The sequence below is a fragment of the Petaurus breviceps genome, unplaced genomic scaffold (assembly GCF_028583685.1).
Source record: "Petaurus breviceps papuanus isolate PSGF00001 unplaced genomic scaffold, PetGlider_PUasm1.0 90845, whole genome shotgun sequence".
Taxonomy (NCBI): domain Eukaryota; kingdom Metazoa; phylum Chordata; class Mammalia; order Diprotodontia; family Petauridae; genus Petaurus; species Petaurus breviceps.
Genome location: NW_027187359.1, coordinates 10,091,740 through 10,108,065, shown reverse-complemented (window position 1 = coordinate 10,108,065; position 16,326 = coordinate 10,091,740). Strand labels below are relative to the sequence as shown.

General features: G+C 38.6%; 1 protein-coding gene across 2 annotated transcripts in view; it reads right to left on the bottom strand.

Annotated features, from left to right (window-relative positions):
* WDR43 (WD repeat domain 43) overlaps nt 1-15,874 on the bottom strand; it is a 45,909-nt gene extending 30,035 nt beyond the window's left edge. The window contains exons 1-4 of one of the 2 annotated variants that reach the window (XM_069072127.1): nt 15,587-15,874; nt 7,087-7,164; nt 5,840-5,977; nt 3,042-3,163 (exon numbers count right to left, since the gene is read on the bottom strand). In XM_069072127.1, the coding sequence (XP_068928228.1) occupies nt 3,042-3,163; nt 5,840-5,977; nt 7,087-7,164; nt 15,587-15,811 (563 nt within the window). In that variant the 5' untranslated portion in view covers nt 15,812-15,874. The remainder of the gene's footprint in view (nt 1-3,041; nt 3,164-5,839; nt 5,978-7,086; nt 7,165-15,586) is intronic. The other variant, XM_069072128.1, reaches the window with a different exon arrangement.
* Nucleotides 15,875-16,326: the final 452 nt, after the last annotated feature.

Genomic DNA, 16,326 nt, shown 5'->3' with positions numbered 1-16,326 from the left:
CTTCTCTTTGAATTCCTTAAGGAATGACTGGATAAACATATTAACAATCAGGTTTTCTTTTTTTCTTAGAAAATTACAAATTTAATAGCCACTCAGAAAAACAAACCAAATGACAAAATCTTACTTAAACTACTTAGAATCTAAGAAGGAAAAACCAAGAATTAACAAACAAGCAAACAAGATTAAGAATTTTCTTAATTTTAACTGGCAAAAGAAAAAAGGGAACAAGCTATCAGCACATCTGGGAAAAAAATGCAACTTTTACCTCAAGAACAGTCTTCCAAATTCTCAGTTATTCATAAAGATATATTTAAATATCTTACAATTTTCAATTATCCTAAAACCTTTAATTAACATACTGAACAGCAGGCTAGGCAGATGGAGCACCTCTGAAAACTACAATACACTGGAATGATGTGCAGGCAACATGACTCTGAGCCAAGTCATGTCATCTCTACATCTAGAAGCAGCCAGTGCTAGTTATCCCTCACAAGAACCATGAACTAACCAAATTGTTAGAACACTTTCTCACATGCAGTACACTTTTAGTAACTTCACAAAGATTTTGGTACTCTTTAAAATAATTTTGGAAGCATCTTGCAATGAAACAGAATGATGCATAATTATAATTTACAAGTTTGGAGAAAATGGACATACTCCCTTCTTTGTAGAAGTGAGGGACTATGGGTATGAAATTTTGTATTTACTCTCAGACTTTAGCTGATGTGTTAGTTAGCTTTCTGGATCTGCTTTTTTTTTAATCCGTTTAAAAGGTAAGACCCTCTGGGGAGGGGAGAAGGAAGAGATATTTTTTGGAAATCAAGGTGATGTAAAAACAAATGCTAGAATTTTTTTTAAAAATTAAGATGCTTTGAGTAGAACAAATTTTTACCTCAAACTGTGTATGCTACAAGTCTTTAATTGAATACCTAAAATTACCTTAAAAAAAAAAAAAACCTATCAAGCTATATCCAGAAAACAGTTGTTCTTTTATTCAGACTATACAGTAGTGATCCTTTCACTGCCAAATTAAGTTTTATATACCACAGAATTTCTAATTCCTTTACTATTCACGGTCTCCTAAATCCACTAAAATCTGGCCTCTTGTAACCAATATTCCCCTGACAACTACAATCTAGTCTAGGAGTTCCAACAAAAACCTTCCAAGTCAGTCAAATGGGTTTTTTTTCCCTTCAGGCCTCATTTTCCTCTCTTGTTTGTTTTTGATACTACTGATTTGAGTCTCTCCCACGCCCACTGGCAGTTGTGACAGGATACTATCCTCATTCTACTTGTACCTCTCTCTTGTCTTTCAGTGGATCCTTTTCTTTGCTCCTTCAGTTTTACCAAAGACTCAGTTCTGTTCCTTTCTTTCTATTCTTCACCACCCCTTCTCTAAGGGACCTTCCTCCCACAGGTCCAACTTATATTTCTTCACAGATGATTCCCAAACCTGCAACTTTGTCCATGAACCCATTTTCCCTCCTCCCAGACTGTCAAATGCCACAGCTAAAACCAAAAGACAACAAGGTTCAGTGGGAAAATCACCAGAGAAAAGCATTACTTGAAGGATGTATAAGGACTTCCAAGTCAAGCAGATCTGGTTCAAGTTCCACCTTGGATACACTGGATGTGATCCTCAGATGAGTTACTGAAGTGTTCCAGGATTATAAGACTATGAGCTGTGAATCAGTTGTTGATTTGCTTTAGCAGAGGGAATTTCCTCCAGGAGTCCATTTTTGCCAATGAAATCACAGATTTGAACCACCCCCTCCCCCAAAAAGGTACTACTTTGGATCCAGGAGGCATGGGTTCATCTCTTGGATTCATGACACAATATGGCGTTCATTTCCCTTTTCTAAGGCTGTTTCCACATGTATAAAACTGGGATAAACAATGTGTGCAGCATCTATCTCATAGAGTTATAAGAGAAAGTTGTTGGTAAACAATAAAGGGCTAGATCTATGTGGGCAATTATTAATCAAATTCATTATATTGCTCTCCAAAGAGGCACTCCCTGACTTCCCTATTTCTATTTGGTAGTACTATCATTCTCCTGGTCACCCAGGTTTGAAACTTAGATATCGTATTTTTCTCATCCTTACACTCTCTCCTTCAGCCACCAAGTCCTCTTAAGTCTTCCTTCAAAATACTTCTCATATTTGTCCCTCACTTTTCCACTTTGACTACCTTTCAGAGGTGAGGAACCTGTGGCCTTCTAGGTCCTCAAGTACAGACTTTTGACTAAGTCCAAGTTTTACCAAACAAATCCTTTTATTAAGGGGATTTGTTCTGTGAAGTTTGGATTCAGTCAAAGGGCTGCATTTGAGGACCTAGAGCACCATATGTGGCCTCGAGGCCAGATTCCCTTGGGCCTTAGACCCTGTTCAAAGTCTTGCATTTCAGTAATTGCCTCTTTAAATTAATCTATCTCTAGCTTCTCTTTCCTTCAATCCATCCTGCCAGATTGTTTTTTTTACCAAAACACAACTTTAATATCACTATCAGTCAAAACTTTTCAGTGGCTTCCCAATTTTTCATTTAAAGTCTTTTACAATTTGACTCCCACCTACCTTATGGACTTTATCTCCCAAATCTCCCAAACTACAAAAATGGACTCATCATCATCCTGCATCACTGGGGTAACCCCATTCTCGCACAATTACCCAAATCCTAATTATCCTTTGAGACTTATTTCTGGTCCTTCTTCCTACAATGAAGCCTTTCCAGATTGTGCCAAAACATTTCTCTCTCTTCTCTGAATTCACAGTGTTTATTGGTATATATCATTCCATGGGCTTGAGAAAGCTTTTTCTAATCTGTCATTTGCCTTTTAAAGACTTCTTCCTTTCTTTCCAACTAGATGTTAAATTCCTTGGGAGTAGGTATATATCTTAAACTTTGGTGTACCCCTGCAAAACCTAACAAAGAGATCTACATGGAGCAGAGCTACAATGACATGTATTATTTGTTGATCTCTTAAACTCTAACTCAATTCTAAGCAGTCCTGGGATCCTTCTTTTGAAACAGAACCAACTTACCATTTTACTCTGCAAGTCTGTGTATTCCATTCCACAATGTGTTTATCATCTGAACAGCTATACAAACAATCATTATCTTGGTGCCATTGTATGCAATTTACTTTACTGTCATGTCCCCCGTTCTGGAGAAGGAAAAAAATTAAGCAGAAGAAAAATATAAAAGACAAAGTATTTACTTAAATAAATCAACACTCATACACCTAAAAACTAACTTACCTACAAAAGAAAGCAATATATTTTCTCCCCTAGCTGTCATGACTAGGTTTATAACACCCTAATTTCCAAGTTAAAATATACACAGCATCCAATTGTTTTTTGAAAATCTGATAGCCTATGACCAGCTCTCAACAGGGCAAAATACTTATAAGTAAACAACAGTAATATTCTTTTAAAAAAACAGTAAATACATATATTGAGAGATACAAAGAAACAATGCTTAAGACTTTATCTTATTGTATAAACTTTAAAATAGATTGTTGCATAAATTGTTGGGGTGAGGGAGGAGGAAAGCAGAATTATATCCAGAAATCACTGACATAAAAACAAAAAGCACTATTTTTCAGAAAAATTTTTTTAAAAGATCATGCTGTTAACTTCAAAAGAAAAACAATTTTCAAAAGCAGAATTTAAACACATTCTACCAAACTCCTAACTTCTCTTCTACCTCTTAAAAAATGAATTTTCCACGAGCTACATACTAAAAACAAAAAACAAATAACTATTAACCCCCCCACAATATTTCAAATCAATTTAAATCGATACCATTTTTTTCATCTTAAAAAGACCTTGAAAATTATGGATGCCGGCTTGCCATCAAAAACTGTATTTTTAATCTTAAATGGTTCCAATGGATTGCACATTTCCAGAGGGTAAAAATTCCGAAGTAAGTAAAAACACCACTGATCAGGCTCCCAATTTTAACGGATATTAGTAAAAGGAGGACCAACAGTAGTCAATACTAAGTAGGATGCTCCTTTACAATAGATTGGGTCATATTTTGGAATTTTCCCCTCCCCCTACTCCCAAAGACTCTACAGTCCAAGTATTACAATGTACAGAAAGTAAAGTTTCATTTTTCTCATGATTCTATGGCTATAGCGGCTCAGGAAAAAAAGGATGTAATGTAACTTGTCTAGAAAACTTAACTTAGTACCAATGGACACTAAACTGCATAACTAGTAGAAGCACTCCTCTGCCCCCTACCAGGTCTCTGAGAAGAGGAGCTACAGGAAGAGGTAAAGAGGGAGAGATGGCCACTATTTCAACTCTCCTACCTCTACTTTATTGTTCTTCCTCTCCATCCTTCACTCTCCTCCTTCCCCTATCTTGTCACTCTTCTCTTCCCCCAAAACATCAAAGAAAACATCTCTATGCCTACTGTATAGCTACTTTATTTCTTATAAAGTTTTAAACAAGAGAATATATTTTCATCAACAGACACCATGATACAAATTGGGGAACCAAACAATTCAAGATCATAAGAGCCCTCAAAAGACAAAATTAATAAATAACAAGATATTTATTGTAAATCCCCAACAGTCCTCACAATCTCCTCAGCAAATGACTATAAAAACTGAGCAGTGACTGTTTTCTTTATATATGCAAGTAATCTATATGACAGAATCACTAATCCAAAGCGTTTATCCCCTCCTTAGTAAAAGTTTGTCAACTGTTTTTAAATAAGGAATTACCACTTATCCAAAATAAACAGAAATGGTATTATCTTATTGCCAGTTAAAAGTTACCACACAGGGGCGGCCAGGTGGCTCAGCGAGTAAGAGCACCGGCTCCAGTGTCGGGATGACCTGGATCAAATGCGGGCTCAGATACTCAGCACCACACACAGAAATAGCTGGCCATGTAACCTTGAGCAAGTTACTTAACCCCTATTGCTTTAAAAAAAAAAATAAGTTACCACACATAGACTATCCAACATACTTTGCAGAAGAGAATTTTCCTAAAATAAATATTGACAAAAATTTCCTTCCTACTTCATAAAAAATCCAAAGATGAAATAATGTTCTTTCCCAGATTCTCAGTAAAGCAGGAAAGAGAAAAAAAATTTTTTTAACCCAGCTGGAGAAAAAATACCACATATTTCCATTCCTTTCTTCTTCCTATTTCCCAGACATTTTTGGTTGTTTGATTTTATTAGTGAGTTTAAATAGATTCATCAAGTGATTAAAATATTAAGAGGTAAAAGGATATACAGCATATTTATAAAGTGTAAAGTGAGCTAGTAATTGTCCCTAGAAGGTAGGATTAAAGAAAATGGCAAGAGCTCAAGTATCACTCAGCTGTCTCACAGACCAAATAGCAAATGTGCAGCATCATTCATAGTACTAAATCTGGTATACTTGGATGTTATCCAAATTAACATGAGAAATAGCTTTATTAATCAAAAAGCTTCCTTGTGGGAGTCATTCTAGTGAGATTTTAATTACACATGTGGATTACCAATTTTCAAAGACTAAACATCAAAACTCAAAATACTGAAGAAAAGCTATCAAAAAGATTCTAAGAGGAATGTTAATTATGGTTATACAATGTTACAGACACATAAGATATAAGAAATTGGGGTGAAAAACTGTACTGATCCCATGATATAATCTGAAGGTTGTTACTCTTAAAACACTCCAAGCATTTATCCCATCTGATACTTGTAAAAGTTGAGTAAAGAGTATTGCCTCCTCAACTCCCTGACAGATAAAATTGTTACTCCAATATTCCAGTTTAGATAAAGACCAAAAACAACACCATAAGAGTTCCTTATGCTAAGTTAAAAAAAGAATACTTACTACTAGTTTGCTCTGTAACTCTCCTTTTATTGTGCTGTATAATAAAATGCTGCCAACCGCTGTACCAATGGCCAATAGGTCAACCTGGTCACTGGTTCCTACGGCTTCAGATTTCCGTTTTTTCCTCTGGGGACCTTCCTGGAAAACAAAATAGGAAACCCCCACAACTTTTTATAGTATTTCAAGCAGTCCTGAATAAAATTTTTAAGATAAGATGCTAACAGGTAAGTGGACAGAAGGTTTAAATATGCTAAAACCCATTAGCTAACAGAAGGAAGGACCCCTACTGGGTGAAAATATAGAAACCTTAACTGATGGACATGTTTCTTATGCCTTCCCACACATTGCTGGCAAAAAGTCACTTCACAGTAATCCAAAGATAAACCGAAGTGGAAACCCTAAAGTACTTTTGGGTTTCCTAAACCTAAAGTACCTTGGGTCACAAACAGTTGGAAAGGGACCCAGAAGATTCCTTACAGCTCTAATGCTTTTTGTTTTTTTAATGCATAAATGTATTTACTGAAAATCCAAGGATAGCAATGCACTGCATATACAAACTAAGATTTTGAGGACATCCTGTATTGAGTATCTGTAGATGAAGGGTCACAAAGTTTTGATCTAGCAACAGTGTTCTAAAGAAAACAATCTTTGAAGATGCTGTGGCAAATGTAATTTAAGGGTGACCAATGAAAAATGTCAGTTTTAATGGGAAGTTTTAGTTGAAGAATCACATCTAATGAAGGCAGACATATGTTTGTTTTTTTCCTTAGAGGTAGGCCCTAAGAATAATTAACATAAGACAAGGTAGTATTTCTAATGTGGGCAAAGCGATCACAAATTCTCCAAGTCTTGAAAAATTTTTGCATCTGCATGCCTTACACTGTGGCTCTAATAAGAGAAACAAAAGCGTAGCTCAGTTTTGTTAACTGAGGCCCCCAAAATGTGATTTTTCCTAAGGTCATGCACCCAGTTACTAGTTGACAAAAGTCAAAACTTGAGCCCAGGTCACCTGAAATTTGAATCCAGACTTATAGGAACATAGATTTAGAACTGGAAGTAAAGTTAAAGTCAGAGTCCAACCCCCTCATTTTACAAATGAGGAAAATTGAGACAGAAATTAAGTGATTTGCCTAAGGTCACACAGGCTACAAGTAGTATAGCTACAACTCAAAACCAGGGCCTCTCACTCCACAGAATATATTTTTTCCTACTGTACCATGCTGCCACCAAAACCCCCAATTATTTACCTCTTCTTTGTGCAGTCCTGCCCCATTTCCCTTATTTCCTCCAGGGGGTGGCTTCTTTATTACTACTCTCACTACTCCCTAAAGAAAACGGGAAAGGGCAAAGATGTTGAGAGAGCTAGTCTAAAACCTTAACACACAGAAGGGACCTTGGAGGTCATCTATTTCCATTCCCTTATTAATGAGGAAACTAAGGTGGTGAAATGACTTGCCCAAGGCCACACAGGTACTATGTTGAAGGGATTCATTCTCCAAATTCAACATTATTTCCACAGTATCACAACCTTCAAATTGTGATTCCCCCTCCCAAAACTGTACAGCCTTCAGAAGGATTGAATTCAAAGGGAAGTATTCTATTCTCTTAAAGAGAAGCCAGAGGTACTTCCTTCAACAAAGGAGGGTTTAAATTATACTTGAAAATCTCTGGAATTAACAACCATATCACCACATCTTCTATTTATTTTCTGGAAATGAATTCAACAAGCACTTATGAAGTGCCTACTAATTGCTCACTCAGGTCAGGAGCAGGGAGAAGAGAGCCAGCCACAAAGGGCAAGTACCTCATTAGAATCTAATTATATGTGTACAAAACCATAAAACTTACATTCCATTCTTCTGTGAGATATGGATAAGTAACTGTAATGGGAATCTGAAGATGTTCCCTGCCCCTTAATAGACCTACAGGGGAGTTTAAAGACCTCCCCTGCTTTGAAAGTAAACTCTGCTCCCTGATAGGTTGAATGTAGTCACATGGAGCCTGTGGTGGGAGGAGTTTGCCAAAGGGAAGCAGAGCCCACAGGAAGCTGTTTCAGAGCTAGTCAGACTGTGGGGGGGCAGAGGAGCTCAAGCAAGGAGATAGAGAATTTTGTGAGTAAATATTGATCTTGTTGTACTGGTTTGTGGGAAGGCTGAAAGATGCTGTGCCTCTCAGCGTTATTACAGCTTCTGAATATCTTTGGTACTATGATGGAATCAGCTTATTGGTTTTGGGACTCGGTTTTCTGGTGTCTAGATAAATGTTTCAGTTCTGTTCTCTTATATTTTGCAATCGAATGTCATGTGATACTTATAGTCACGGTCTTTATTGTGATCGTGGGAACTGTAAATATTTCATTGGCACGACAGTAATAAAATTATCTATTTTATACAAAGAGAAATTTAACTTGAGTGCTCAGTACAGAGCCAACAACATCCAATGCATTAAGAACTCTGGGTAATCAAAAAGAATCATAGTTGCTATCACCAAAAAGCCAAATCTAAGGAGACAAGAATCAAATACACAGAAAAATGAAGCCATCTAACCAAACACCTAAATAATGCTTCTAAGAGTTTTACATTGAAGTGTGGGGGTTGGCCGCTAGGGCTTTATCTGAAGGCAACCTCATTTAACAAGGGGGAAATAAGCATTTGTTAAATGCCAACTATGTGCCAGTAATGGCATACACAAAAAGAATGAGCCTTTTCTTTCTCAAAGTTGGATCCAGTAAGAGGTGAAGTTAAATAGAAGCAAAAAGTTACACTTCACTAACTCTACAAGAGACCTCTCTCTGTTTAAATCAGGAGAAATACTTCATAAGTGTGACCTGCAAGTGAACCACAGGCATGGAAGAATATATGAAGCATGGGCAACTTCCCCCAGTTCCTCTAAGAAAAAATAATCTTTGAATTTTCTGCATTCCAAGAAAAGGATAATTATGAAGTGAGAGAAATGTAGGTAAATTTGAATGAAATTAGAGCAAAGTGGAAAGAACGAGAAGGAAAATTTACAAGATGACCTAGAAGAAAACAGTGAAAGACTTCAAGATTCTGATTAGTGAAGTGATCAATCATAATTTCAGCAGCCTGATGGTGAAGCATGCCTCCCAGAGGTGGTGGACTACAGGGACAAAATGTGACACACATACGTCAGACATATTCTCTTTTATTTAATTTTACAAATTTGTTACAAAGTAATTCTTCAAAGAGTAGAGGATGTCATGAATCAATGGCAATGTTTAAACAAAAGAGACCACAATAAAAGCTTCTTTTTAGAGAGGGGAGGAAGGAAAAGACCAGACAGTGACAAAGGAAAACTCCCACTATTAATTAAAGCTATCACATGCTTTATAATAAATGTAAGAAAAATGTCAATACCTTCTAAATTAATTTGCTTATTCAATGCTATACCAAATTCCCAAAAGAATATTTTATAGACAGAAAAAATAATGAAATTCACATGGAGGAACAAAGGTCAATAATCTCAAGGTAATTACGAAAAATGTAGTTAGTATCGGCACCAGTTTCTAAACTGTACTACAAAAGTAGTTATCACTAAAATAATTTGGTACTGGTTTTAAGAAAAAAAGAGAGGTTAATCAGAGGAACAGATTAGGTATACAATATACTGAAGTAAACAAACATAGCAACATAGTGTTTGATAATCCCAAAGTCCTTAGTTACTGAGAAAGACACACCATTTGACAAAAAATACTTGGAAAACTGGGCAGCATTTTGACAGAAATTAGTTTTAGATCAATACCTCATGTCATTCATCAAGATATACTCTAAATGGATGTGAACTAGATATAAAAGGTCACATCATAACTATGGAAAAAAATCTTTGCAACAAGTTTCAATAAAGATAAAGAAAAAATGGATTAAAACTTACAAAACTAAGAGTCATTAAAGGATGTGAGCAGGCACTTTCAAAGAAAAAAAAATCCATGCTATCAAATGCCCTAGGGGTGACTAGGTGGCACAGTGAATAGAGCACCAGCCCTGGAGTCAGGAGGACCTGAGTTCAAATCTGACCTCAGACATTTAACACTTACTAGTGGAGATACCTTAGGCAAGTCATTTAAACCCAATTGCCCTGCAGAAAGCAAATAAAATGCTCTAAATACACCATCACACTATTGGTGGAGCTATGAATTGGTCCAGCCATTCTGGAAACCAATCTGCAATTATGTGCATAAAGTTACTGAAATGCGCTTGTGGCCCAGTCATCAACTATTAGGCTTATAACCCAAAGATATTAAAGAGAAAGAAGGATCTACATGTATGATTAATATTTATAGCAGTTCTTTATTTACTCACTAATTTGCTCTGCCCATCCATTTACTTATTTATGATGGTTTTTTTTTGTTAAACATATTAAGTTCAAAATCTCCTTCCTCCTTCATTCACTGAAAAAGCAAGCAATATGCCAATTGTACATGTGAAGCTATGCAAACAATATTTCCCTATTAGCCATAATGATTAAAAAAAAGATTAGAAAAACAAAATGAAAAAAGTTATGCTTTATTCTGAATAAAGTATTCATCAATTCTCTTTCTGGAGGTAGATAGCATTTTTCGTCATGGGTCCTTTGGAATTGTCCTGGATCACTGTCTTGATCACAGTGGCTTAGTCACAGGTGATCATTGTTATAATATTGTTGACTTCACTCTTCATCAGTTCATGTAAGTCTTCTCAGGTTTTTCTGAAACCATCCTCCCTGTCCTTTCTTATAGCAGGACAGCATTTCATCATAATCATATACTACAATTTATTCAACCAATTCAATTCCCAATTCTTTGCCACCACAAAGAGTTTTCTAGCAACTCTTAACATGGTAGCCACAAATTGGAAATTTGGGGACTGTCTTCCTATTGGGGAGAGGTAAACACACTGTGATATATCAATGTGTAATGGAGTTGTGCCATAAGAAATGATGCAATCAACAGTTTTAGAACTGGGAAAACTTCTATGAACTAATGCTGAGCAAAGTGAACAGAGCTAGGAGAATGATTTATATAATACCATTTTGAAGAAAGATAACTTTGAAAGACTTTGGAACTCTAGTCAACACAATGACAAACCACAAGTCCAAAAGGATGAAGATGAAATACACAACTCACAGACTAACAGAAGCGAATTAAAAATACAGAAAAGAGACATTTTCAGGCAAGATCAATGAGAGAATTTGTTTTATTAAACAAGGCAGCTATATATTGAGGGCTTTGTTTTTCCTTCTGTTTAATTTCCTCAACTGAAAGGAGAGAGGGGTAGTAGAAGGAATAGATTACTTAAAAAAAAAAACCCAACAAATACTTGAAGAAAAAAGATTTTACTAGCAAACTAACACTTGCTTCTCTGCAACTTTTAAGTTTAGCCAGGCATTTCAGGTTACTTTCTGTTTTACCAGTATCCAAAGCAATGAGGTCATCATGTCTACTCGCAATTTAACTCAATAATAGTTTTAAGTGTTTTCTTGACTGATAAAGTCTAATGTTTTCATCACTGTCCTAGTCTAAGCATTACCAAACACCAAAAGTATTCACCAATAGCCATTACATTAGTAGGAGTCCCTGCTACTTTAGTGGAATCTATTAAAAAAAGGTAACACAAGTCAAATAGTACATATAGATTTTTAAAATAATTATGAATAATTTAAAGGATAATAGGCTAGAAAGTTGTAAGACAGATTCAAAGGTGGTAAATATTAAGTTAACAAAGTTTCTTGCAAAATCAGATTCATTAGACAGAAAGGGAGACTGTTTATAAAAGTATGGAGGGTGACCCAAGTAAAAGACCAGAAAAATAACTGCCTGGAGAGTAAGAATAAATGTATATGGAGAATTAAGAGTTGTTATCTAGTAGTTATGTTATTGGAGTCTTACACCCTGGGATTAGCACTTAATCTGCTCCAGCCATTAGATTGTCGAAGTACCATACCTTAAGCAGCACTTGAATGACAATTTACAAAAAGAGAAAGAAACATGCAGTCTACAATGGAGGTCAGAATATTGGGATTAAACAACAGAACCTCTAAATTAGGATCAAATAGAAATGGAGGAAAGAAAGAAAAGTTCAAATGATATGAAACCTAAACTAGGTGAGTAACTATAAGGCAAAATACCAAGGTTATGCCAAGGAAAGGTCTGAGTAGAAATACCAGACAAAAATTCATTCTACTTCACATACTAACCACTATTAGTGGAATGAAGAATCATAATAAAGAAATCTACTACAAGATCTGAAGTGTCTAGTATTTTCTTCTCAAGGATGAGTACTGACAAGATGTTCCAAACACTGGAACGGAGGACTGAATAAGGGGGGAACCAATACCTGCTTCTGGCTCACAATGAGCTTCTCTCTCAGCAAAGTTGGAGTACTAGGGTGAAAATACTGTCCTCAGACTTCTGATGCTGTCTTCATAATGCTGTACCTTGTTTTTCCTCACTAGAAGCAGAGAAACCATGTCCTCCAAGAAGCCAATAGGGTTGGGACCCAGGCCAAATGAAATGATGTCCATACAAATGATAGAGAATGTGCAGAAGGAAGGGAAGAGACTCTTTAAGTCTTTAAGAAGGAATTTTAAATGGAAGTGGAAACAGGATTTCCTATAGGATGGTCGGACCTATCTCTAGGGGCCTCTGTGTATAAGTTATTTTGGACCCTAGTTAATAATCTGCTAAGCTGTATCAATCTTACCCTCTTTGAACTGAACAATGCCTGGCCTCTGCTCCTGTCCAACCTTATTCCCCAATTCATTCCAACATGGCCCAAGCAGGAAATGGACACAAATGGGCCTATGAAAAGTACAAAAAGGTATACAAGCTTGAAGTGTTTAAAAAAATTGTTTTTATTATACAATGGAAATACTATGAATTTGGAATCAGAAGACCTGGGTTCAATTTTTAGCTGTTACTTAACACCCAGGTGACTTTAGACATGTCACTTAAACTTGATTTAATTTCCTCAATGGTAAAAAGCAGATTAGACCATCCAACTCTAAAGCCTATTATCTATGATTTTCCTATGACCCAGGGACATTAAGAAATAATCACTTTCCTAAGAACTTAAGACCCATATCCTCCCACCTAGGGAGTTCCCATCTTAACTAGGATCAGGATCAACTATTGATAGGACACTATCAATTTGCACATGCATCACATGTTACTAAACCAAAAATATTTTAACACTCTTACACACAGGCATTCTTGGAATGCCTATCAAATTCTAACCAATTCTGACCATTTATGCCCATACCAGTGTTCTGGAAGCTACTGCAATAGTCCAGGTGAGAGGCAAAGAAAGCCTGAACTAGAATGGTGTCTATGTGACTAGAATGAAAGGAAAAGCGCAGAGTCCAATCAAAAGTTTTCACTCTTTAAGCACACACACTAACTGGCAAAGAGTAGACTGAAAAGCTAAGGGTCATGATAGGTAAACGGCTAATATCCGACTAAGATGAAATGTCTGCTGTTTTTAAGCAGAGAACTAATCATATTACCCCCCTTTCAGAGTTGAAGAGAAATCTAAAAACATATAGGAAAGTTAAGAACTGAAGAGCAACAAAATTGTCTTAACCATACATAAATGTATTTGAGTCAAAATGAAACAGAACTGGATCCTTGCTGGCCACTACATCCTGACTTAGAAAACCACAAATTAATATTATCTGTGTTGTAGTGTATTTTTATTTTTAAAGCATTTTACAATTTTATTTTAAACTGATTCAGTTTTAAACCTTATGATTTTGACACCTTTCATTCAAAAGGCAACTCCAATGTCAAAAGGCATTATAATAGTAGTGCCACTATCTGGGTGACACTGGATAAATAACTTATTCTCATCCATAAAATTAAGATAACCTGCCCTGCCTAACTCATAGGTATTATTATCTCACTTCTTAATCCCACCAGTCCTTCAAATCTGTACATTTGAGGGGACAACCATCTCCTCACTGCCATTTATCTAGGTTCATAAAGTCCCATCCTTGTCAATTCCCTTCCTCACCTTCCAGTAAGTTGCCAAATCTAGTCAATTCTACCTCCAGAATATGTATGGAATCTGTCCCCTTCTCCATTTACACAGCCACCAACTTGGTTCAAATGCTCTTCACTAACAGTCTCTTAACTAGTCTTGCTTCTAGTCTCACCTCTAATTTATCCTCCACAAAACTGCCAAAAAAAAAAAATAATAATCTGAGTCTGATCATACTAGCCAAATCAAAATCATCAGTGGCTGCCCCAATGCCTAAAAGATAAAATGTAACCTCCTCAGCCTGTAATTTAAAGACTTTTAACAACCTAGCTCCACCCCACTGGTCCAGCCTTATGCCATACTAGTCCTCCTCATGAACTCTATATTCCAGCCAAACTGGACTATTAACATTTCCTGAACTTAAGAACCTTGACGTTCCATCCTTACCTAAAGAGACATCATCCCATGTGCCTGGAATGCAGTCCCCCATCATCTCTTCCTGTTAGAATTTTTATTTCCTTCAAAGTTTAGCTCAGTAATCATCCTGTAATGCCTTCTCTGATCTTCCCAGTTGTTTAGGGTATTTTGCCTTAATTTTCTTTGCACAGTCTCTCCCTACTCCCAGAAAATGTCCCTTCATGGAAAGCAGGAATCATCCATCTAGAGAAAACTTCAGAAACCATTCCACCCGTCCTTTTTACAGAGGGAACTGTGGGGCAGAAGGGGCAAATTAAGTGACTTGCCAAACATCACCTTAGTGTAACAGTGAGATTTATGCCCAGATCCTCTGACTCCAGAGCCAATGATGTTTCCACTGTAACAAGCAGCTTTGAGGCTGAAAGGTGTTTTTGTATCCCTATCGCATAGCAGGATCTTAAGAAAAATGCCTTGACTTGACTAACTGTAACAGTTATAACAAAAGTCACAACCTCTCAAAAATACTTGGATAGTTTGCTCTTACTGTACCTATTATGCACCACGTGGGTTTAATAGTTGCAGCAGATACAGCCAGATGACTCAAACACCACCAAATGGTATCTCCTACCTGAGTTGGGCCTTTCACAACTTAAGGCCTTTAAGCTGAGGCAGATCTGGGCTACTTCCATTCCCGTTCCTCCGGGTAAGGAGGGAAGATCCCCTTTCCCACTCCCGGATTTACATTTAATTTATTCCTTATTTAACAGAAAAGAGAGGAAAACTACAAACTGAGAAGCAGGAAGGGGAATGCTTGTGGGGGAGGGGCGTGCAGCGTGTTTCCAATGTGGTAGGTGTAGGAGGCCTGAGCCCGGGTGACGGGTTGGGTAAGGGGTTGCGATAGGGTGGCATGCCGGGGGGGGGGGGGGGGGGCAGTGCGGGACGAGGCGTGGTTAACCAGGAGTGCCCTGCGGAGCTCACGTCTATCTGCTGCGACAAGTCCGGGCCGAGCACGCGGAGTTAATGGAGTCGGACTCCCGTGGGCATAGCGAGACGCGTGGCTGCAAACTACGGGCCGGCGAGAGTGGCGAGCGGGCCGCGTGGACAGAACGGCAGCAGGCGGGCCCGTCCGCTTCGGAGGTCCTCCCGGGGCAGGCAGGCGGGCACTGCTCCACGGCAGGCCCCGCTCCTTCCTGCGTCTGCTGGCCCCCGCCACCATAGCACCCCCCCCCACCCCCCGCCCCGCGCATCTCCAGGCGATAGTTGGCCTCGCGCCCCTCTCCCTCAACCCGGCTCCGCGCCCGCGTCCCCCCACCCCCCCGCCCCCGCCCCAGCTCTGCTCCCGCGCCTCCAGCTTTACCTTGGCCGGCGACCGCGGCGGGGCCCAAGCCAGGCAGGTGCAGGTGGCGCTGAGGTGAGCGGAAGGAACAAAGTCCTGGTGGAGGCGGCTGCTGGCTGTCTCCCACACCCGCAAGTGACCATCCGGACCGGCTAACGCGAAGTAGTGCTGGCCCCGAGGAGAGAAAGCACAGGGAATCCCGGACGGGGCCAGGGGGTCGCGGCGGCCTCCGCCACTCGCCGCCATTGCTCTTCTGGCCCCGCAGCAGCCACGTGTTCGGCCGCGCGCCTGCGCAGCCAGCTTGGGCGGGGTGTGTGGAAAGGAAGCTGGCCCAGACAGGACCAGGGTGAAGGGGCGGGGCTTCGGCGTCTCTCAGGGCGCCTGCGCGCGGTGGCCTTATAGACTTTCCACTAGGAGGTTCTTGGAAAATCTAAAGCTCTCAAACCTTGCCCCCCCCCCCTTTTTTTTGTTGAGGAAATTGAGGTTCAGAGAGGGGGGTGGTCTCCTGCCCAAAGCCACATAATTATGTGCTGAAGGAATTTGAACCCAAATCCTCTGACACCAGACAGAGATTTTTCTCCTGTGTTTCCTTATGTCCAATCTTGGGCTCCTAAGGAGAGCTGCTAACCAGTAGGACGCAATAGTGAGATTTTGCACAAGTACCTGTAGTTTTTAAAACATTGATATATTTTCTTTACATCCCCTCTTTCCACCTAGAGAACAAAGAATTAAAAAAAAATCTTTTAGAGAAGCTAACACAG